Source organism: Tachysurus fulvidraco, chromosome 22 (assembly GCF_022655615.1).
Source record: "Tachysurus fulvidraco isolate hzauxx_2018 chromosome 22, HZAU_PFXX_2.0, whole genome shotgun sequence".
Taxonomy (NCBI): Eukaryota; Metazoa; Chordata; class Actinopteri; order Siluriformes; family Bagridae; genus Tachysurus; species Tachysurus fulvidraco.
The window spans coordinates 3,939,575-3,965,441 of NC_062539.1; the positions used below are offsets into that span (position 1 = coordinate 3,939,575).

General features: G+C 36.3%; 2 protein-coding genes across 2 annotated transcripts; both read right to left on the minus strand.

Moving 5' to 3' along the window:
* Nucleotides 1-4,368: 4,368 nt before the first annotated feature.
* On the minus strand, nt 4,369-9,330 carry LOC113634987 (polymeric immunoglobulin receptor-like). Its single transcript, XM_047806082.1, has 14 exons — nt 9,220-9,330; nt 8,673-8,987; nt 8,290-8,595; nt 8,128-8,209; nt 7,806-7,828; nt 7,683-7,719; nt 7,051-7,145; nt 6,027-6,082; nt 5,502-5,558; nt 5,352-5,414; nt 4,975-5,046; nt 4,818-4,853; nt 4,633-4,692; nt 4,369-4,541 (listed from the first exon to the last, which is right to left on the minus strand). The coding sequence occupies exons 1-13, from the start codon at nt 9,278-9,280 to the stop codon at nt 4,636-4,638; spliced, it is 1,260 nt and encodes a 419-aa protein (XP_047662038.1). The 5' UTR covers nt 9,281-9,330; the 3' UTR covers nt 4,369-4,541; nt 4,633-4,635.
* A 1,214-nt stretch (nt 9,331-10,544) lies between these two features.
* Nucleotides 10,545-25,681, minus strand: LOC125138369 (polymeric immunoglobulin receptor-like). Its single transcript, XM_047806105.1, has 4 exons — nt 25,562-25,681; nt 25,013-25,327; nt 24,636-24,935; nt 10,545-10,827 (listed from the first exon to the last, which is right to left on the minus strand). The coding sequence occupies exons 1-4, from the start codon at nt 25,620-25,622 to the stop codon at nt 10,718-10,720; spliced, it is 786 nt and encodes a 261-aa protein (XP_047662061.1). The 5' UTR covers nt 25,623-25,681; the 3' UTR covers nt 10,545-10,717.
* Between the last annotated feature and the right edge of the window lie 186 nt (nt 25,682-25,867).

A 25,867-nucleotide genomic window follows, 5' to 3' on the forward strand; every position in this document is an offset into this window, starting at 1 on the left:
CAGTGCTGAAGAAGGCACACCAACGCCTCTTCTTCCTGAGACGGCTGAGGAAGTTTGGAATGAGCCCCAGCATCCTCAGAACATTCTACACCTGCAATATAGAGAGCATCCTGACGGGCTGCACCACTGCCTGGTTTGGAAACAGCACCGCTGGCAACCGTAAAACCCTGAAAAGGGTCATGCGAACTGCCAGCCACATTGTTGGAGGTGAGGACATCTACACCAGGCGGTGTATAAGAAAAGCTCAGAGGATCACTAATGACTCCAGCCACCCATCCCACAGACTGCTCTCTCTGCTCCCGTCAGGAAGACATCTCCGCAGCATCCGAGCCCGCACCAGTCGACTGAGGGATAGCTTTCTCCCTCAGGCCATCAGACTAATTAACAGCCATAAATAACACAGCATACTTCCACAATATGGTATGCTACACACTGCACTCAAACTTCAACAGTTCAACACTGGACCACACACAGACACAAACACACACACACACACACACACACACACACACACACACACACACACACACACACACACACACACACACACTGCATTCATACTCCATCCACAGTATACACACTGTGTATAAAATTTTTTTTTATAAAAAATCCAGTATTTCTAGTGTCAAGCAGTTCCTCTTCCTGCTCATCACACTGTGTGCTCTAAAATCAGTGTGAAGAGAAGAAGGCTGACAAAAGAACACATTTTTATAGCTGTTATAACTGAGACAGACTTCATTGCATATTCTTAGGCCTCATTGTTGCACTCATGAAACTTAGTCTTCTTTTTAATAATTTGTACTTCAATATAGAGAATTGGGTAAAAATGAAAAATTGTGAACAGAGAACAAACTTGATATGAATCTTGGTGTGATCAGTGGTGCAGTGCTAGAAGATAAGAGGAAGTGTGGTGCAGTGAGAGTTTAGAGGCTGCGGGTCTGATTTTGGCTTTGTAGACATGCCTCAGTGTTCTAAATCTGAAGTGTGTGGTTACTGGAAGCCAGTAGGGGGGGAAATCATAGCAATTGGGTGGTTTAGGAGAACATATGAAGGTTTTAAACAAGTCCTGCAATTGTAGAGGTGGAATGGTGCTCAGAGGCAGACCTGCCAGGAGCAAGGTGCAGTAGTTCAGTGTCGACATATATAAAGGGACTGAACAAGCACCTGAGTGGCCTGACATTTATCATAGAGACAATTAACAAGTCAGAGAAAGGGAAACTTTTTTGTACTAAATTTTATTGTAATCAACAACCAAATGTAATATTCCTTCACACAATGTTAATAGATGAATGAATGCAGTTATGCTTTTTTACAGAAAAGGTCCACTGACTAAGATAAACGTTTTTTATGGATAGATAGATAGATAGATAGATAGATAGATAGATAGATAGATAGATAGATAGATAGATAGATAGATAGATAGATAGATAGATAGATAGATAGATAGATAGATAGATAGATAGATAGATAGATAGATAGATAGATAGATAGATCCAACATTCCTGCTTCTTATATTCTCCTTGTCACCAAGATCATGTACTTCAGTTGTCTGTGATACAGAACATCTCTGGCTCTCTGAAACAGAAAACACACCAGGGGTCAATCACAGTGTGTATTACAGCTCACCAGGTTACACAGAACAATAAAGAGACGAGAGATGAACATGCATCCTGTCATTGTGAACATATCTTAATAATAATTATATAAAAATCTCTGATGAAATATGACTGGTTGATGTCAGCCCTGTTCTAGAAATATCACAGTCATCATTTTAAAGCTGCTTTTGAATTAGATCTATGTTTCTTGTTTGTTTTTTTTCTTTCCCTCTAAAAATACAGACAGCTATTAGGCTGTAACTCTGCTCCATCAGTGTAACTAAACTCTTTACATTACAGTTGTCTGAGTGCATTAGGCCTGTGGCTGCCATGTTCTGTTGTTATTGTTTTATTTCAGTTTTATAAATTAAATCTCAATGTGTTTTGATTATTAATGAGTTTAAGTCAAAATACAGGAAAAATATTCTAGAACTTGTTCACAAAGTTCTTATACATCTTTTTGCAAATGTTGAAGTTGGGAAACTTAATAGTCTGGCTTGCAGTTTGGATTGATTGAAAAATCATCAGAAAAATAGTTTTGACCTCAAAATGTCACTTTGGTGCTTTGACCCATATAATAATGGAGATTATGGGCAAAGCATAGAAACATTAACAATAATAACTATTCATAACACCATCCCCCAACGTGTGTGTGTGTGTGTGTGTGTGTGTGTGTGTGTGTGTGTGTGTGTGTGTGTGTGTGTGTGTGTGTGTGTGTGTGTGTGTGTGAGAGAGACAGTAGAGACAGATGAGCATCACTGACCAGAGTGTTTAAACAAATTCTGCCAAATGCTGTAAATGTAAATGTAAATGTAAACAGCTAATAGGAAGCTTAAAGACTGATGTTTTGTGGGTTGTAATGATTTTTTTAAAATAGCAAAACTGTATTATTTATTTGTAAAAAAAAAATCAAAAAGAAAGAAATATGGATATATATATATATATATATATATATATATATATATATATATATATATATATATATATATATATATATATATTATACTACACATCTGAGCACTTGAGTGTTAACAGCCTTTCTCACAGGCCCAGAAGTGGCAGCCTTTTATTGGTGCTGGGATTTGAACTCACAACCTTCCAAGCAGTTGTTCCACTACCATCACAAACTGTCAGCTTAAGTACTGTAACCAGACGACATGTAGTTATTTACTTCACATGTTTTTTTTTTTGGTTTTTTTTGCAAAATAATTTTTCATTATTAGTGATCTAATAAATCTATGTATGAATAAATGCTACACATTTGGTTGCAGGGGTGTAAAATATCTCAGTACTTACAAATGTTATGGATTGTTTTTTGTGTGATTTCCAGGCAGACCTGAATGAATTAAACATAAAGGAAATTACATTGAAAGGATGCAGCACTGAAAGCCATGTTCTAAGAAGGCCTAAACCTTTCCCTTCAGGCAGAGCTCATCTCCAATACTTTAAATTGCCAAACGTATCTCCAAAGATGCGTCAGTGTCGTCTGTGCATACGGCTCTACCTTTACTGTGGTCAAGCAGGTCATTGCTGTTCAGCCTGTCCTGAGAAGGCCACTCCATGCAGTACTAAGGTGAGCCCTGACAATTGCCCTTTTAGCGTACAATTACAAATGTACAAACTCCTACAAAAGTTTCACCACAGCCCCTATTCTACGACAGCCAGACCCCAACCTACCGTTTGTTCCACATTACAGTACGTACAGTTCTGCATCATCCTGCACATCATTACATTCACCACTCAATAATTACAGCTAAATTATTGCATCTTAAACAAACATTAAAAACATAAATGTTTCCATTTTTTTATCAGACATTTACAGTATAAGCAGCACTTTGTGGTTTATTGCATTTATATGTAAATGTAAGTGCATAAGATGAATAAATATGTTAGATGTTTTATTTTATTTTATTATTTTTTTTTTTTTGAAAAAAATTGAAATATAGGCATTTATGTTCCAGTGTTATATACTGTATGTGAGATTCTGTGGAAAACCCATCACTGGCTTGTAAGAATTACGACAGAACTCTTGTAAATTCTTGTAAAAATAAATAATAAATCAGGTCATGCTTAAGATTCTATTTTTCTGCTTACAGTTTTGACATTTCCACTTTTATGACCCATAAATATATGGTATGATTTTAGGTTTAACAAACACGGTGCTACAATACAGTCAGACTACAGACTAAGTGTGATGTTCTCCCACAGTGAATGGTCTGTTCATCATTACAGGGTCATGAGCCTAATCCATTCAGATTGTAATCAGATTCCAGAACAGTTTATCAGAATGTCCATGCTGCTTGTGATCCGTTATCTTGAATTATTTCCTTAATTATATAACGCATTTCATCTTAGATGTTTATGTACGTATAGTTAAAATTTCACCATGTGAAGTGTTTTCCTAATCATCACTCATATTAACACTGGCTTCACTAGGCGGTTATAATAATAGCGTAGCAAAGCAGTGTGTAATAATTGCATGCTTTAATTTAAAATCAGAAGATATTTTTCCTACAGGTTTTCACTCATTAAGCGTTGTGGGTTCTGCAGTGTGTTATGTTGTACACTAATGTTGTATATAAGGACTGTAGACCATGTGAACAGAAATGATAAGAGCTAATGTAAAAGGATTTTGATTTAAAATATATTGTAATAAAAACATGACATATAAACACTTTAAATACATTTCAGATCAAGCAAAAGACAAAAAAAAATTAAAGTACAGAAGAGAATAAGTGAAATCTGATAGCTACAGTGAGAAAACCGTCATTTGTTTCTGAATGACGGAGGGTCATGTGACTGTGATGTACAGTAAGACTGTGGAGTGAGTGTGGGGCATGTTGTCCTTGTCCTGACTGGGATTTTATCTGTAAGGATGTTGAGGATGGACACACGACCCAGTAGAGATCCCTGAGGCCCCACAGCCAGTGGACAGTAAGTCATCCTCTAAAGGGAATAAATACAATTGCTGTGTGAAAAGTTTGTAATTTTACTTTACATATTTGAGTGGGTTAAGTATACATTTTTAATCACAAACCTCTTACTGGTAAACCTCATAGCTGTAGAGGGTCTCATTAGTGACATCATTTGGAGAAACCTAGAACAGGATATAAATAAAGTCCCTGGCAGATTAGTGAGTAAAGTGTTTATTATGGATTTATACACTTAGATCTGTAGCTTGGACTGAACTGGAACAGACTCCATTTAACAGAATTTACTCACAGTTTTGTTGTTGGAAGCAGTGTCCTCATCCTCATCCTGTTTATAATAATAATAATAATAATAATAATAATAATAATAATAATAATAATAATAATAATAATAATAATAATAATAAGGAAATTGATGTAGACTTGGACCAGTGGATTGACATCTTTACCTTTGGCTTGCTTTTAGCCACAGTGCTGTTTGTAATGGAGTCTTCATCTGTAAAAGTGGCTTGTTTTTTACTCTAAACCACACACACACACACACACACACACACAAAAGCACACACAAAAATTGTTTTAAATTATTATAATTATAATTCCAAGCATTTTATTGTTGTTACATGAAGTGAAATTCAGAGATTCTTGGTTAGAAAAAAAAAAACAATCACAGGAATGCTTCCTACACTTTAAACAGACTTTATGAGAGATTGCATCATCAGAGTATAAATACAGAAAATAATATGAAACCCAGAACAGATGAAGACAATAGGACAACAAATCAGTAATAGAAATATATAGAATTGGATCAATGGATTGCCATCTTTACCTTTGTAGTCACAGTGCTGTATATAATCGAGTCTTCAGCAGTACAAGTGGGCTTATTCTTAGCCTAAACCACCAAGAACAACAAGAACAACAACAATAATTATCATTATTTTCATTTAAATGCAGAATTGTACCAACGTATTGATCTTACCTTTGGCTTAGAAACAGCAACTGTGCTGTATACAATGGAGTCTTCATCAGTGTTCGCCTGTTTCACACACACACACACACACACACACACACACACACACACACACACACACACACACACACACACACACACACACACACACACACTTCTCTTTATAAAGTATTATTATTAATACAGTTTATTAATTATATGATTCACATTAATGTAATCTGAACTCACTTAACCTGCTAACATATTTTATTTATTTTTTATTTTCATTTTTTAATTTTATCTTTATTAAATACAAACTGCAAAAATATGTAAAATGTTAAAACTGCTATCCCTATGGGGTATGTTTGTGGCCAAAGAATGAACGTTTTAATTTCGCCTTTCCTGTCCTGAAAACAGTTGTAGGATCTCTCAGTCTGAAAAGATTTTATTTACTGTTAAGTAACAGCACGGATGAGAAATTGTGGTGATGATGTTCATTAAAAGTGCTAAAAGATACTAAAGGCACTGAAATAAGACATAAGACACAGTACTAACTGTGGGAACAGTGGTATCATTGCTCCTCTCTCTGATCCTGGGTTGATTCTCTAACTCTGGAATAGAGAATAAATAAATAAATAAAAATAAATTTACACATAGTCAACTGAATTCAGTATTTAGTGAATTGTATTCAATTAAATAAATTAACAAACAAAAAAACAAACAAATAAATAAATAATACATTTGTGCCACTAGAGGGCACCATCACCTCACCTATATTTACATTTAAATTCTTCCTAATCTTTACACTCATGTTGTGGAGCTCAAACTGTGGAGCTCAAACTTTTTCTGCTAACTTTGGCTGATTTTCAAGCCCCATGTGTCCTCCATCACCCCACGAAATGGTGATAAAATACTCCAAGTTTACAAGATCTAATTTATTGAAATATCAAGTTCTAAATAAATAAAATCAAACAGCATGAAGGTCCGAAATAAAAGAAATAAAAGTGCAGTCGTGTTTCACTTTATGTTGAGTTAAAACACACATGGGTCTGGGTTTTGTCGGGGACACACATACACACATACACACACACACAAAAAAAAAAAACAAAAAAAAAAAAATCCTTTGCCCTGTCATGCCTTTATTCCCCACTATGGGGCGACAATGAGAACAGCGGGACTACAGGGTTCAGAAAGCTCATAACTAGCCATCAACATTATCTCCAGAGGAAAAAGACAAGTGATATTTATGACATTACAGACAAATACAGTGTAAAGGCTCAGTCTGTAATAACAGGTGAGTTTACAATCAGTGTATGTGACTTTCTTCCCCTCTGTTCTCCTGTTTTCTATTTGCCCACAGATTCTAGGTGCACTGTGTTTGACTCCTGACTGATTTATCTGACTGTCAAACCTTTGAATCTGTCCTCTGGTTGTATGAACACTGTATTATATTTGATTGTGTTGAGTTTCTTGTTAATGAACCTCCAGTGAATGGATTTTCACATCTCAGACCTGCACATTTGAAATAATAGAAGAATGAGAACTAATTCAAAACTACAGACACACCAGGGACACTTACCACATTTCTTTCTGAGCATACAGATGATGATGACCAGTATCACCAGTGGCAGAAGAAGGGCCACCAGGTACCAATGGTTCAGGGTCCAAACCAAACTACTGACAAACATTTGAAGCATTATTTAGCACAGACTGGCTGAATCAACTGCAGTGAAAATATTCATATTAATTTAGTTCATCATTAATCATCATGCATTAATAATCCTTCATTCATCATCAGTAGTTAAATATCCTATTGGCATGTTCTCTAGTTAGGCAGAAGTGTAAAGTATCAAACTACTACAACTTTTACAACTATTTTATATGTTCTACTTAAATAAAGTACTGTACCAAGAGTACATACAGTTATTTCATTACTTTCTACCTGTGGTGTAAATTGTCATAAAATATAAAATGATATTAGTAGAAAATTTTCTTTCCTAAATCTGGTACTCATTGATTTCATGTGTATTTACATAAGATCATGTGACATGAGAAAGTTTCAACAAGCAAGAAATGATCATGTAATGTTCACATGTTTGTCTTTGAATAAAGCAAAAAATGTACATGTCTCTAAAACTGCAGAGAAAACCATCATGGTCTAAAGTGTTCAACATTTTCTGTGAGAGAGAATAATGATGTGTTTGTACTAACGTGGTTTCATTACGGCTGGAAACTGAATTCACAAACACTGTGAGTGAGAAATAACTCAGATTAGAAACGTGTGTTAAGAACTGATACACTAATTTTCTTCTAAATATGTAAATCTGATGTTACCTGAATTGTGCTTCGAGTCAGATCTGTTTACAACATTTGGATAAGTGGTAGAAAATGAATGAATGAATGAATGAATGAATGAATGAATGAATGTTTAATACATAAGAAAAAGAAAGTAAGTCTGGTCACTTGAAATATTTTTCTTTCATTCATATACTGTACATTAGCTCATGGTGATTGCATCTCAGACAGATTTATATCCATTTTTTATGATGTTTATTTTTCACATCACTTCCATCTTTGAAATGGTTAATGAATAAAAAACAAGTAAAACTACAGAGGAAAACACCATGCCTAAATAACATGAAGCTTTCCTACTGACGTGTACGTATTGTCTTGGTGAGCGGTTGTAGTCACTGTTGTATTCACTGTTGTATTCACTGTTGTAGTATTTAATGTAGTGACTGTTGTCAAAACAAAGGAAATAATCAGTGTGATTTCTGTCTCATCATTTGTTAAAGTCTATCAGTGTTTGTGATAATACCTGGAGGTGGATCACTGACACTGATGTGAACAGGAACCTGCAGATCTCCTGCACTGCACCAGTACCATCCAGCATCACTCTTCTGCCATCTGCTCATCTTCACACTGAAGGATCTTCTCCCATCATCACTGATGTACACTGCTGAATTCTGGGATGTTTCGGTCCCCACTGTGTTGCATTGTCCATCTTTAAATCTGCACCACTGCTTCTGTGTATTCTGATACGCAGCACTGTAGAGACACTGGACTGTGACGCTGCCTCCTTCCTCACCTTTCACTCTGCTCTCATTCACTGACAGATCAGGATCTGAATAAATAGGCAGTAAATGAGTGGTGTAAGGGAATTTATAACAATTATAATTCTGACTCATTTCAGTTTCTTACCTTGACTAACCGTAAGGTACAAATAATCACGGTCATCCTGCTGCCATTTATCCCCAATCTCTGCAGCACACCAACCCGTTCCAGACCCAGAGACAGAGTTCAGTTCCACCGTCAACAAATTCTGCTCTGGATGATCAATGACTGATGGATTTCCACTTGAGTTTGCATAGGCTTCGATACTGCAGGTAGCCCAATAGTACCCTTTGCACCAGTATTTATTGTTTGCTTTGTACTTCTCATCATAAAGACATGGAATAGTGACAGATCCTCCTCTTTTTACAGCTACATTTTTCAGTGTCCTCATGCTCTCTACCTCTGCAAGCAAGCCACATTAGGAAGCAGTATTAGCGTTACTCAGATACTGAATCAGGACGATCAGAACATTCGGGAATCACTGTGTCACTACTGAGGTACATTTAATCTACCAGTGATGAAAGCTGTTAACAGCCACTGCTCCATGAAAGTAAATAAACAAGAGCTTCTTTAACCCTTTAGAAAATGAAGGATACCCAGACAGTATATGAGAATGATAGAGTTTTAGTCTTACCTGATATACAGAGGAAAAACCCAAGGAGAGTTACAGAACCACATAGTGAGTAAAAGCTCATGTTTCTCTAAGAGACTTGCATGACAAATACACTTCCTACTTGTGGCTGATGTTAATTTGTACTAGCTGACTTCCTGGTTTTTTTTGTTGTTGTTTTTTTTATCTCATACTGTTACACCCTCTAAAAAAAAGCACAAATAATTGAATGTAATAATTGAGGTACATTTTTAAATTAAAGTCATTGTTGAACAAGTCACAGGTAATAATTGCAAGAAAAAACAGACTCAGAAAGAAACTTTGCCAGCTATTGACACTAAACATTAAGATCATTAAATCATTACTCGTCCACTTTAAAACCTCTTTAAGTGCAGACTGGTAACATGATCATATTTTTAGACCCTGCACCATCATAGGGAATCATTTGCACTTGTTCAGTGACTGATGTCTCTGGATCACAGTTTCTGAAATGTATTATAGGTTATAACTGTAAAAAGAGTTCTTAGTAATAGAGCACAACCTCAGAAATCGGTCATTTTCACTGACATTAGAGCTCTTTTTGTCTATTTTCATTAAATTTTTTAAACCCAGACGCTACCAGGAAGTTCATCAGGTTTCACACAATCACACAACACAGAGACTTAAACCTGCAGTACATGTTATTTATAATACTAAACCTCTGTTCATAGCAAGTTTTGATTGATTTATTCATTTGATTGTTTTATTCACACAAAATTACAAAGCTTTTGTTTTTTTATTTGGGGGGGCACGGTGGCTTAGTGGGTAGCATGTTCGCCTCCCACCTCCAGGGTCGAGGTTCGATTCCCGCCTCCGCCTTGTGTGTGCGGAGTTTGCATGTTCTCCCCGTGCCTCGGTGGTTTCCTCCGGGTAATCCGGATTCCTCCCCCTGTCCAAAGACATGCATGGTAGGTTGATTGGCATCTCTGGAAATTTGTCCGTAGTGTGTGAATGAGAGTGTGTGTGTGTGCCCTGCGATGGGTTGGCACTCCGTCCAGGGTGTATCCTGCCTTGATGCTCGATGACGCCTGAGATAGGCACAGGCTCCCCGTGACCTGAGGTAGTTCGGATAAGCGGTAGAAAATGAATGAATGAATGTTTTTTTATTTATAAAAGTAATAAAGCAGGAAAAACAGACAGACAGCAAGTTTTATTTTTAAATATTTTTTTATTTTTTATTCCTCCCCAAGTGACACAGCAGTTCAGACATCTAGGGGAAGTTTAATGAGGAGGCAAAACAGAGAAGAGACATTGGGACAGTGGAGCAGTGCTAGAAGATCAGAGGGAGTGAGGTGTAGTGAGGGGTGTGATAGAGGCTACTGGTCTGTTTTTGGCTCTGTGTGCAAGCCTCAATGTTTTACTATTGATGTATGGAAGCCTGTAGGGGGAAAATATAACAATGGTGTGGTTTGAGAGAACATAGGAAGGTTTTAAACAAGTCCTGCAGCTGAATTCAGGATCAGTTGTAGAGGTGGAATGGTGCTCAGAGGCAGACCTGCCAGGAGCGAGGTGCAGTAGTCCAGCTGCTTATATTCTCGATGTCACCAAGATCACGTCCTTCAGTTGTCTGCGATACAGAACATCTCTGGCTCTCTGAAACAGAAAACACACCAGGGGTCAATCACAGTGTGTATTACAGCTCACCAGGTTACACAGAACAATAAAGAGACGAGAGATGAACATGCATCCAGTCATTGTGATCATATCTGAATGATATCTATGTGAAATGGCTTATATAATTTGATTGGTTGATGTTAGCCTTGTTCTAAAAGTATCACAAGCCATCATTATAAAGCTGCTTTTGGATAAGAACAATTATACAGTTTTTTAATTAAATCTCAATGTGTATTAATTATTAATGAGTTTTTTAATGAGTTTTTCAAAATACAGGAAAAAAATGTAATTACCAAAAAAAATCATCAGAAAAAATCAACATCTACATGTCACTTTGGTGCTTTGGCCATTATAATAATGGCGATTATGGGCAAAGTATAGAAACATTAACAATAATAACATTCCACAACACCTTCATCCAGCCTGTGTGTGTGTGTGTGTGTGTGTGTGTGTGTGTGTGTGTGTGTGTGTGTGTGTGTGTGTGTGTGTGTGTGTGTGTGTGTGTGTGTGTGTGTGTGTGTGTGTGTGTGTGTGTGTGTGTGTAGCTGTATGTGTGTGTATGTGTCTGTGTGTGTATGTGCATGTGTGTGTGTGTCTGTGTGTCTGTGTGTGTGTGTGTGTGTGTGTGTGTGTGTGTGTGTGTGTGTGTGTGTGTGTGTGTGTGTGTGTGTGTGTGTAGCTGTATGTGTGTGTGTATGTGTCTGTGTGTGTATGTGCATGTGTGTGTGTGTGTGTGTGTGTGTGTGTGTGTGTGTTTGTGTGTGTGTGTGTGTGTGTAGCTGTATGTGTGTGTATGTGTCTGTGTGTGTATGTGCATGTGTGTCTGCATGTGTATGTTTATGGGTCTGTGTGTGTATCTTTATGTGTGTGTACATGTGTGTGTATGTGCATGTGTGTGTGTGCACGTGTGTCTTTGTCTATGTCTGTCTGTGTGTATGTCTATGAGTGTGTGTGTCTGTGTGTGTATGCGTGTGTGTCTGTGTGTATTTGCATGCATGTGTACTGTATGTGTGTGCATGTGTGTGTGTGCATGCATGTGTATGTGTGTCTATATGTGTGTATGTGTCTGTGTGTATGTCTGTGTATGTGCATGTGTGTCTGTTTTTGTGTTTGTGTATGTGCATGCGTGTGTATGTGCATGCGTGTGTATGTGTACGTGTGTGTGTAATAGCACTTCCTTCCCAGTTTGTTGCAGGGCTATCAAGTGTCACACATTCAGCATGACAGACACTCATTTGGGTTTTTTGTCACGCTCTCTCGCCACACATCCCGCCACACATTTACAGTCCCTTCTTAATGTTAACAATACGAGTCGTAATCTGCGCTCTAGCCGATTCTTTAATTTCTGCATTCCTAAAGTCCGTACGTCCTTTGGTCGATGCTCTTTTCAGTTTTCTGCTGCATATGATTGGAATCATCTGCAGCGGACTCTTAAGCTTAGTTAATGTATATCGCTTTCTTTCATTAAATATTCAGTTCAGTCACTAACTCAAGATCACTGTACTTGTTTTTAGTATTTTGTTTGTTTTTACATGTCATTGTTTATAGCTGTGTTTGTGTATTGTATTTGTTTTATGTTGCGTCTTTGTCAGGTCGTCATTGTAAATGAGAACTGCTTCTCAACTGACTCACCTGGTTAAATAAAGAATGAAAACTTGGAATTTCTCGCGCAGAAAAACTTTTTGACTATTTATCATATATTTAATATGCTGCAGCGGCCAAAATGTATCTGTCCGCACCGCTGTCTCTATGGAACCATGCAGGAATCAAGCGCGTCTCCCTGTAGTTCTTAGTCGACCCTGACACTTATCAGCCAATCAAAAAAGAGGCTACACAATCAGAAAATAACACTATCTGGGTAAGATTTAACGCAACAACCAATGAAAAAAAAAAAAAAAAAAAAAACAGAGAGGGTATTTTTGATTGTCGCTTTGAATAAAACCTCAACATGAAACAGCTTGTCTCTGGACAGGACATTGTCCTCAATCATGACCCTAAAATTGTCTGGGCTTCAGTCGAACTGTTTTAAATAGGAGCAACATTACAAATGATAGAGTCCAAAAAGGCAACAAACAACACCAGTCTGTCTCTCTAGCTCTCTCTCGCTCTCTCTCGCTCTCACACACAAATTAATGGAATTTGAACATGGAAATTTAACAAATAGCCTACTTTGTATTTGGTTAAATTATGGTCAGTGATCCTTACCAAACACAACAACACCCCATTATTGTTATATATATATATATATATATATATATATATATATATATATATATATATATATATATATATATATATATATATATATATATATATAAACTTTGTGTGTCTGTGTGTCTATGTGTGTGTGCTTTGCTAGCTATTGAAACTAAACATTAAGATTATAAATCATTACTCGTCCACTTTAAACCTTCTATAAGTGCAGACTGGTCACATGATCACATTTTTACACAGAGACCCTGCACCATCACAGGGAAGCATTTGCACTTGTTAAGTGACTGATGTCTCTGGATCACAGTTTCTGAAATGCATTATAGGTTATATGGTTTAACAACCAGGTTATAACTGTAAAAAGAGCTCTTAAAGATAGAGCACAACCTCAGAAATCGGTAAGTTTCGTTGACTTTGGAGCGCTTTTTCTCTATTTTCATTAAAAGTATTAAACCCAGATGCTACCAGGAAGTTCATCAGGTTTCACACAATCACTCAGCACAGAGACTTGAACCTGCAGTACATTTTATTTCTAATATTATGTAACTGTTTGGCAACATTCATGCAGACTGCTTTCATGCAGTTTTGAAAATGTGGTTTCGGTATTGAACAATGCTTGTTAGCAACTGAAAAAAAACTGTAATGAGTTTTAGTCAAAATACAGGGAAAAAAATGTAATTACCAAAAAAACCATCAGAAAAAAATAGTCTGACCTCAAAATCCCACTTTGGTGCTTTGACCCATATAATAATGGAGATTATGGGCAAAGTATAGAAACATTAACAATAACAATCCACAACACCATCATCCAGCCTCTGTGTGTGTGTATGTGTGTCTTAGTGTGTGCATGTGTATGTGCCTGTGTGTGTTTGTATATGTACATGTGTGTGTATACAGTATTTGTGTGTGTGAGTATGCATGTGTGTCTGTGTATGTACATGCGTGTGTATGTGTTTGCCTTTGTGTGTGTATGTGCATGCGTGTGTACTGTATGTGTGTGTGGGTGTACAGTATGTGCGTGTGTGTAATAGCACTTCCTTCCCTGTTTGTTGTATGTACTGTATGTAGAGTATATAAAAAAAATCCTTTGTGTCTGTGTGTGTCTTTGTACTGTATACGTGTCTGTGTGTGTATGTGCATGCGTTTGTATGTGTGTGTGTGTCTGTGTGTCTCTGTGTGTATGTGTGCGTGCATCCGTGTGTAAATGTGTCTGTGTGTGTGTCTGTATGTGTGCATGTAATAATAATAATACATTTTATTTAAAGGTGCCTTTCTGAACACTCAAGGTCACCGTACAAAAGAAGAAGAAAAAAAACAACAATATATATATATATAATTAAAAAATAGTTACATAGAAATACAAATTGGACCAACATTACAAATCATGATGAGCTAAGCTAAACAGATTAGTGTGTGTGAGTGTGTGTGTGTGTATGTGCATGCGTGTGCGTGTGTCTGTGTATATGTGTGTGTGTGTGTGTGTGTGTGTGTGTGTGTGTGTGTGTGTGTGTTAGTCTGTGTGTATTTGTATATTTTTATGGGTGTGTGTGAATGTGTGTGTGTTTTTGTGTGTATGTGTGTGTATGAGTGTCTGTATGTTTATGTGAGTGTGTTTGTGTGTGTGTATGTGTCTGTGTGTTTGTGTGTATGTATGAGTGTATGTGTCTGTGCATGTGTGTATGTGTGTGTGTGTGTGTGTGTGTGTGTGTGTGTGTGTGTGTGTGTGTGTGTGTGTGTGTGTGTGTGTGTGTGTGTGTGTGTGTGTGTGAATTTATATGTGTGTGTGTTTGTGTGTATGTATGAATGTGTGTGTGCATGTGTTTGTGTGTGTGTGTTTCCTTATTTTGTTCACCTTCTAATATGAATCATCCCTCCAGTGACGTCTAGTTGCTTTACAGTACTGAAGTACATGGTTCACTGTACTGGTACTTTCTTTGGTTATAAGTCATCCAAAGTAATTTTTTTTCTCCTACATCTCAAAGTACATTGAATGTTTTTTCCTCTTATATATTTATTTTTTAGTTAGTTAGTTAGTTAGTTAGTTAGTTAGTTAGTTAGTTAGTTAGTTAGTTAGTTAGTTAGTTAGTTAGTTAGTTAGTTAGTTAGTTAATAAAACATAAGGCTTCTACACTTCGGCACCAGATGTTGTCTGAGACAGTGGAGACAGATGAGCATCACTGACCAAAGTGACTATCTTTATTCTATTGCAATCTTACAGACTGAAGTTTTTGGGGTATTTTTTCTCTGTAATGTTGTAATATGAAAATAAATGTTTTTAAATAGCAAAACTGTATTATTCATTTGAACAAAAAAAAATCAAGAAAAAGAAAAAAAAAGAACTGTGATTTCTGATTACCCTCACAAACTGTCAGCTTAAGTGCTGTAACCAGACAACATGTAGTTATTTACTTCCCTCACTGGTGCACATTATCATGACGCATGATTTCATGTGTATTTACATAATCCCATGTGACATGAGAAAGTTTCTATAAGCAAGAAAGTATCATGTGTAATAATCACCTGTTCACTTACTGCTTAAATACTGCAGTGTTTGGGTTTGAACTCTAAGCACATGTTCATCTTTTCAATAAAGCAACAAATTTACATATCTATAAAACTGCAGAGAAAAACATCATGGTCTAAAGTGTTCAGCGTTTTCTGCAAGAGAGAATAAAGGTTATGCATGATGTAATGATGCCAGGCTTGAATCAGATCAGTTCATGTATGTGTGCATTCTACAAACAGTGTGAATGCAGTCACTGATAAACAAATATTCACAAGACAAAGACCAAATCAATAAATGTTATTTTTATTTAGTATTGATATTGCTTTAATATTTTGTTTGTGCTATTACTACTCTGGTAATAAGAATAGTGACATTTCACTGCTTTTGGTTGCTTTTGGTTGCCGCCGTTATAGATAAACGCCTCCAGCTCTGACTGCGCGTGCACGCTGCGCGTACCTGTGCTTCTCCGTAGAGCGTGCGGACGTGTGTAATGTAATCTAGGAGCAGTGATTCGCCAAATCTCCCTTATTGCAGTCACACACATTTCTTCTGATTTTATTTTGTAGTAACGAGTAACGAAGATGCTTAGTGGAAATATAACGGAGTAAAAGTATACATTTTATCTAGGAAATGTAGTGGAGTAAAAGTGAAAGTTGACATAAATTTAAATAGTGAAGTAAAGTACAGATACGTGACATTTCTACTTAAGTACAGTAACAAAGTATTTGTACTCCGTTACATTACAACACTGAATAATATGTACTTCAATATATAGAATTGGGGAAGAATTATGAACTAATTGTGAACAGAGAAGAAACTTGATATGAATCTTGGTGTGATCAGTGGTGCAGAGCTAGAAGATAAGAGGGAGTGTGGTGCAGTGAGTGGTGTGTTAATTACTTTGATTTTTGAGGCTGCGGGTCTGATTTTGGCTTTGTAGACATGCCTCAGTGTTATAAATCTGAAGTGTGTGGCTACTGAAAGCCAGTATGGGGAGAAATATAACAATGGGGTGGTTTAGGAGCACATAGGAAGGTTTTTAACAAGTCCTGCAGCTACATTCAGGATCAGAGGTGGAATGGTGCTCAGGGGCAGACCTGCCAGGAGCGAGGTGCTGTAGTCCAGTGTCGACATATATCAAGGGACTGAACAAACACCTGAGTGGCCTGACATTTATCATAGAGACAATTAACAATTCAGAGAAAGGGAAACTTTTTTGTAATAAACTTTATTGTAATCAACAACTCAATGTAATATTCCTTCACACAATGTTATTAGATGAATGGATGCAGTTATGATTTTTTACAGAAAAGGTCTATTAACTAAGTTAATACTTTTTGATGGATGGATGGATGGATGGATGGATAGATATCCTATATATCCTATAACATATCGTAATAATAATGATATAAAAATCGCTGATGAAATATGACTGGTTGATGTCAGCCCTGTTCTAGAAATATCACAGTCATCATTATAAAGCTGCTTTTGAATTAGATCAATGATACAGTATGCAAAGTTTAATGTTTTTGTGTTTCTTGTTTGTATTTTTTTTTCTTTCCCTCTGCAAATACAGACAGGCTGTAACTCTGCTCCATCAGTGTAACTAAACTCTTTACATTACAGTTGTCTGAGTGCATTAGGCCTGTGGCTGCCATGTTCTGTTGTTATTGTTTTATTTCAGTTTTATAAATTAAATCTCAATGTGTTTTGATTACTAATGAGTTTTAGTCAAAATACAGGAACAAACATTCTAGAACTTGTTCACAAAATTCTTATACATCTTTTTGCAAATGTTGAAGTTGGGAAACTTAATAGTCTGGCTTGCAGTTTGGATTGATTGAAAAATATTCAGAAAAATAGTTTTGACCTCAAAATGCCACTTTGGTGCTTTGACCCATACTGTAATAATGGAGATTATGGGCAAAGCATAAAACCATTTACTACAATAACTATTCATAACACCATCACCCAAGGTGTGTGTGTGTGTGTGTGTGTGTGTGTGTGTGTGTGTGTGTGTGTGTGTGTGTGTGTGTGTGTGTGTGTGTGTCTGAGACAGTAGAGACAGATGAGCATCACTGACCTGAGTGATTAAACAGCTAATAGGAAGACTGTTGTTTTGTGGGATGTAATGATTTTTTTTTAAATACCAAAACTGTATTATTTATTTGTAAAAAATAAAAAAGAAATAAAGAAAACCTCAAGCAAATAAAACAAACTCTGAGTTCATTACACTTTAATAAAGAAGTACTCTTACAGTAAACATAGACTTTTTGGCAGACTTCGTTATCCAGAGTCCCTTATACTACACATCTGAGCACTTGAGTGTTAACAGCCTTTCTCACAGGCCCAGAAGTGGCAGCCTGTTATTGGTGCTGGAATTTGAACTCACAACCTTCCAAGCAGTTGTTCCACTACCCTCACAAACTGTCAGCTTAAGTACTGTAACCAGACGACATGTAGTTATTTACTTCACATGTTTTTTTGTTTATTTTTTGCAAAATACTTTTTTCATTATTAGTGATCTAATAATTCTATGTATGAATAAATTCTACACATTTGGTTGCAGGGGTGTAAAATATCTCAGTACTTACAAATGATATGGATTGTTTTTTGTGTGATTTCCAGGCAGACCTGAATGAATTAAACATAAAGGAAATTACATTGAAAGGATGCAGCACTGAAAGCCATGTTCTAAGAAGGCCTAAACCTTTCCCTTCAGGCAGAGCTCATCTCCAATACTTTATATTGCCAAATGTATCTCCAAAGATGCGTCAGTGTCGTCTGTGCATACGGCTCTACCTTTACTGTGGTCAAGCAGGTCATTGCTGTTCAGCCTGTCCTGAGAAGGCCACTCCATGCAGCACTAAGGTGAGCACTGACAATTGCCCTTTTAGCGTACAATTACAAATGTACAAACTCCCACAAAAGTTTCACCACAGCCCCTATTCTACGACAGCCAGACCCCAACCTACCGTTTGTTCCACATTACAGTACGTACAGTTCTGCATCATCCTGCACATCATTACATTCACCACTCAATCATTACAGCTAAATTATTGCATCTTAAACAAACATTAAAAACATAAATGTTTCAAATTGTTATCAGACATTTACAGTATAAGCAGCACTTTGTTCGTTATTGCATTTATATGTAAATGTAAGTGCATAAGATGAATAAATTTTTTTTTTTTTAAATTGAAATATAGGCATTTATGCTCCAGTGTTATATACTGTATGTGAGACTCTGTGACTTGTAAGAATTACGACAGAACTAAGTTTGCCATAATTCTTGTAAAAAAAAAAAATTTAATCAGGTCATGCTTAAGATTCTATTTTTCTGCTTAAAGCTTTGATGTTTCCACTTTTACGACCCATAAATATATGGTATGATTTTAGGTTTAACAAACACGGTGCTACAATACAGACTAAGTGTGATGTTCTCCCACAGTGAATGGTCTGTTCATCATTACAGGGTCATGAGCCTAATCCATTCAGATTGTAATCAGATTCCAGCACAGTTTATCAGAATGTCCATGCTGCTTGTGATCCGTTATCTTGAATTATTTCCTTAATTATATAAAAGAAAAGCATTTCATCTTAGATGATTATGTACATATAGTTAAAATTTCACCATGTGAAGTGTTTTCCTAAACATCACTCATATTAACACTGGCTTCACTAGGCGGTTATAATAATAGCGTAGCATAGCAGTGTGTAATAATAGCATGCTTTAATTTAAAATCAGAAGATATTTGTCCTACAGGTTTTTACTCATTAAGCGTTGTGGGTTCTGCAGTATGTTATGTTGTACACTAATGTTGTATATAAGGACTGTAGACCATGTGAACAGAAATGATAAGAGCTAATGTAAAAGAATTTTGAGTTAAAATATATTGAAATAAAAACATGACATATAAACACTTTAAATACATTTCAGATCAAGCAAAAGACAAATTAAATTAAAGTACTGAAAAGAATAAGTGAAATCTGATAGCTACAGTGAGAAAACCGTCATTTGTTTCTGAATGACGGAGGGTCATGTGACTGTGATGTCTGTGGAGTGAGTGTGGGGCATGTTGTCCTTGTCCTGACTGGGATTTTATCTGTAAGGATATTGAGGATGGACACACGACCCAGTAGAGATCCCTGAGGCCCCACAGCCAGTGGACAGTAAGTCATCCTCTAAAGAGAATAAATACAATTGCTGTGTGAAAGGTTTGTAATTTTACTTTACATATTTGAGTGGGTTAAGTATACATTTTTAATCACAAACCTCTTACTGGTAAACCTCAGAGCTGTAGAGGGTCTCATTAGTGACATCATTTGGAGAAACCTAGAACAGGATATGAATAAAGTCCCTGGCAGATTAGTGAGTAAAGTGTTTATTATCAGTTTATACACATAGATCTGTAGCTTGGACTGAACTGGAACAGACTCCATTTAACAGAATTTACTCATTTTAGAGGTAGTGTTTACAGAGCTGTAGGTCACATCCTGCTTATAATAATAATAATAATAATAATAATAATAATAATAATAATAATAATAATAATAATAATAATAATAATAATAATAATAATAATAATAATAATAATAATAATAATAATAATAATAATAAAGAAATTGATGTAGACTTGGACCAGTGGATTGCCATTTTTACCTTTGGCTTGCTTTTAGCCACAGTGCTGTATGTAAAGGAGTCTTCATCTGTAAAAGTGGCCTGTTTTTTACTCTAAACCACACACACACACACACACACACACACACACACACACACACACACACACACACACACACACACACACACACACACACACACACACACACACACACAAAAGCACACACAAAAAAATTGTTTTAAATTATTATAATTATAATTCCAAGCATTTTATTGTTATTGCATGAAGTGAAATTCAGAGATTCTTGGTTAAAAATAAATAAATAATCACAGGAATGCTTCATAAATTTAAACAGACTTTATGAGACATTGCATCATCAGAGTATAAATACAGAAACTAATATGACACACAGAACAGATGAAGACAATAGGACAACAAATCAGTAATAGAAATATGTAGAATTGGATCAATGGATTGACATCTTTACCTTTGTAGCCACAGTGCTGTATATAATCGAGTCTTCAGCAGTACAAGTGGGCTTATTCTTAGCCTAAACCACCAAGAACAACAAGAACAACAACAATAATCATCATTATCTTCAATTAAATGCAGAATTGTACCAATGTATTGATCTTACCTTTGGCTTAGAAACAGCAACTGTGCTGTATACAATGGGGTCTTCATCAGTGTTTGGCTGTTTCACACACACACACACACACACACACACACACACACACACACACACACACACACACACACACACACACACACACACACACACACACACACACACACACACACACACACACACACACACACACACTTCTCTTTATAAAGTGTTATTATTAATACAGTTTATTAATTCGATGATTCACATTAATGTAATCTGAACTCACTTAACCTGTTAACATATTTTATTTATTTTTATTTTCATTTTTTAATTTTATATTTATTAAATAAAAACTGCAAAAATATGTAAAATGTTAAAACTGCTATCCCTATGGGGTATGTCTGTGGCCAAAGAATGAATGTTTTAATTTCTTCTTTCCTGTCCTGTAAACAGTTGTAGGATCTCTCAGTCTGAAAAGATTTTATTTACTGTTAAGTAACAGCACTGATGAGAAATTGTGGTGATGATGTTCATTAAAAGTGCTAAAAGGTACTAAAGGCACTGAAATAAGACATAAGACACAGTACTAACTGTGGGAACAGTGGTGTCATTGCTCCTCTCTCTGATCCTGGTTTGATTCTCTAACTCTGGAATAGAGAATAAATAAATAAATAAATAAATAAATAAATAAATAAATAAATAAATAAATAACACATAGTAAACTTAATATTTATTGAAATGTATTTAATTAAAACAACAGCAACAACAACAACAACAACAACAATACATTTGTGCCACTAGAGGGCACCATCACCTCACCTATATTTACATTTAAATTCTTCCTAATCTTTACACTCATGTTCTGTGTACATCTGTGGAGCTCAAACTTTTTCTGCTAACTTTGGCTGATTTTCAAGCCCCACCTGTCCTCCATCACCCCACGAAATGGTGATGAAATACTCCAAGTTTACAAGGTCTAATTTATTGAAATATCAAGTTCTAAATCAATAAAATCAAACAGCATGAAGTTTCAAAATAGAAGAAATAAAAGTGCAGTCGTGTTTCACTTTATGTTGAGTTAAAACACACATGGGTCTGGGTTTTGTCGGGGTTTTTGGTGTTTGTTTGTGGTCCATGTCACACATTTAGACACTGATGTTGTTATGCCCACTACATACACTACTGCCTCTCTATGTGAAGGTTTTTAAGATTGTTCTGTTGTAAATATTTTCCTGACATTAAATTGTCATTTTCTAGCTATTTTTCTTTCCAGTGCCCTAAATGATGTTTTACTTTAAGTGATTTAATGGCTCATTTGTTTGTTTATGGTTGCTTTGAGTGTATTAACTTTATTATCAATAAAGAAAACCATTAATGAAGATAGACAAAAAAAAAAAAAAAAAAACCCTGCGCCCTGTCATGACCATGTAAGAACCGTGGGACTACAGGGTTCAGAAAGCTCATAACCAGCCATCTCCAGAGGAAAAAGACAAGTGATATTTATGACATTACAGACAAATACAGTGTAAAGGCTCAGACTGTAATAACAGGTGAGTTTACAATCAGTGTATGTGACTTTCTTCCCCTCTGTTCTCCTGTTTTCTATTTGCCCACAGATTCTAGGTGCACTGTGTTTGACTCCTGACTGATTTATCTGACTGTCAAACCGTTGAATCTGTCCTCGGGTTGTATGAACACTGTATTATATTTGATTGTGTTGAATTTCTTGTTAATGAACCTCCAGTGAATGGATCTCAGACCTGCGCATTTGAAATAATAGAAGAATGAGAACTAATTCAAAACTACAGACACAGCAGGGACACTTACCACATTTCTTTCTGAGCATACAGATGATGATGACCAGTATCACCAGTGGCAGAAGAAGGGCCACCAGGTACCAATGGTTCAGGGTCCAAACCAAACTACTGACAAACATTTAAAGCATTATTTAGCACAGACTGGCTGGATCAACTGCAGTGAAAATATTCATTAAAGGTAGGGTCTCTGATGTTTGGAAGCCAATGTTGATATAAAATCACCAAAACAAACATGCCCTTAACCCAAATGGGTCCCACCCCTGTATTGATAGCTCCGCCCACACATACATATGTAACCAGCTAATGGAAAGAAATGTCTTTATCATAGCTGAAGGGAAGAACAATACAATTGCAGATAAACAAACAAGCATAATCATGTAAAAGACAAAGGTTAGTTCTGTGTACTAAAGCAAAACCAACCTTACTCACCTATCGAGAAGGAAAAAAGTGCCTCAGCGTCTTAAGTAAAGTCAGCCACATATTTACAGATTCGGGTTTCCCGAGACAATAACTCCTGTGCTAAACGCTGTTACTACACAAAGCTCGGTTGTAGCTGCCTCTCTACATTACTACGATAGAAAAGAGGTGTTATTTGTGTAGTAACAGCGTTTAGCTCAGGAGTTATTGACTCGGGAAACTCCAATCTGTGAATATGTGGCCAACTTCCTGCTCCTTCAGTTCTCTCCAGTGCTGGAATGCTGATCCTATATTAACACGTCCTACTTCTTGCCTTAACATAAGTCTTTCTTCACTTTCTTTCTTTGTTTTTATCCTCCATGTCAATGTTAAAACCACTTTCTGCTAATGTCACACATGCCCACTGAACACTCTCTGACAAACACATATTGACAAGACCCGCCCCTTTCTGCTCATTGGCTACACGTTTGTTTAGATTTTTGTGTAGTTTTCGGTCCGGCTCATTTTTCTGAAGCATTTCTCAAAAATTGGAGACCCCACCTTTAATTCAGTTCATCATTAATCATCATGCATTAATAATCCTTCATCATCAGTAGTTAAATATCCTATTAGCATGTTCTCTAGTTAGGCAGAAGTGGAAAGTATCAAACTATTACAACATTTACAAATATTTTAAACGTTCTACTTTAATAAAGTCCTGTACCAAGAGTACATGTAGTTATTTTATTACTTTCCACCTGTGGTGTAAATTGTCATAAAATATAAAATTATATTAGTAGAAAATTTTCTTTCCTGTGAATCTGGTACTTATTGATTTCATGTGTATTTACATAAGATCATGTGACATGAGAAAGTTTCAACAAGCAAGAAATGATCATGTAATGTTCACATGTTTGTCTTTGAATAAGGCAACAAATTTACAGAGAAAAACATCATGGACTAAATTGGTCAGCATTTTTGAATAATGTGTTTGTACTTACATGGTTTCATCACTGCTGGGAACTAAATTCACAAACACCGTGAGTGAGAAATAACTTAAATTAGAAACGTGTTAAGAAGAACTGATGCACTAATTTTGTTCCAAATATGAACATCTGATGTTAACTGAATTGTGCTTTGAATCAGATTTGTTTACAACATAAAAGAAAAAGAAAATAAAGTTTGGTCACTTTAAATATTTTTCCTTCATTCATATACATTAACTCATGGTGATTGCCTCTCAGACAGATTTATATCCATTTTTTATGATATTTATTTTTCACATCACTTCCATCTTTGAAATGGTTCATAAATTAAAAAAACGTAAAACTGCAGAGGAAAACACCATGCCTAAATAACATGAAGCTTTCTTACTTACGTGTATGTGTTGTCTTGATGAGCGGCTGTAGTCACTGTTGTAGTCACTGTTGTAGTCACTGTTGTAGGCACTGTTGTAGGCACTGTTGTAGTCACTGTTGTAGTCACTGTTGTAGTCACTGTTGTGGGCACTGTTGTGGGCACTGTTGTGGTCTTTGATGTAGTGACTGTTGTCAAAACAAAGTAAAATAATCAGTGTGATTTCTCTCTCATCATTTGTTAAAGTTGATCAGTGTTTGTGATAATACCTGGAGGTGGATCACTGACACTGATGTGAACAGGAACCTGCAGATCTCCTGCACTGCACCAGTACCATCCAGTATCACTCTTCTTCAGTCTGCTCATCTTCACACTGAAGGATCTTCTCCCATCATCACTGATGTACACTGCTGAATTCTGGGATGTTTCAGTCCTCACTGTGCTGCATTGTCCATCTTTAAATCTGCACCACTGCTTCTGTTTATTCTGATACGCAGCACTGTAGAGACACTGGACTGTGACGCTGCCTCCTTCCTCACCTCTCACTCTGCTCTCCCTCACTGACAGATCTGAATAAATAGGCAGTAAATGAGTGGTGTAAGGGAATTTATAACAATTATAATTCAGACTCATTTCAGTTTCTTACCTTGACTAACCGTGAGGTACAAATAATCACGGTCATCCGGCTGCCATTTATCCCCAATTTCTACAGCACACCAACCCGTTCCAGACTCAGAGACAGAGTTCAGTTCCACCGTCAACAAATTCTGCTCTGGATGATCAATGACTGATGGATTTCCACTTGAGTTTGCATAGGCTACGATACTGCAGGTAGACCAATAGTTCCCTTTGCACCAGAATTTACTGTTTGCTTTGTACTTCTCATCATAAAGACATGGAATAGTGACAGATCCTCCTCTTTTTACAGCTACATTTTTCAGTGTCCTCATGCTCTCTACCTCTGCAAGCAAGCCACATTAGGAAGCAGTATTAGCGTTACTCAGATACTGAATCAGGACGATCAGAACATTCAGGAATCACTGTGTCACTGCTGAGGTACATTTAATCTACCAGTGATGAAAGCTGTTAACAGCCACTGCTCCATGAAAGGAAATAAACAACAAGAGCTTCTTTAGCCCTTTAGAAAATGAAGGATACCCAGACAGTATATGAGAATGATAGAGTTTAATCTTACCTGATATACAGAGGAAAAACCCAAGGAGAGTTACAGAACCACATAGTGAGTAAAAGCTCATGTTTCTCTAAGAGACTTGTATAACAAATACACTTCCTACTTGTGGCTGATGTTAATTTGTACTAGCTGACTTCCTGTTTTTTCTTTTTTCATCTCATACTGTTACACCCTCTAAAAAAGGCACAAATAAAAGAATTTATTAATTGAGGTACATTTTTAAATTAATGTCAGTGTTGAACAAGTCACAGGTAATATATGCAAGAAAAAAAAGACACAGAAAGAAACTTTGTCAGCTATTGACACTAA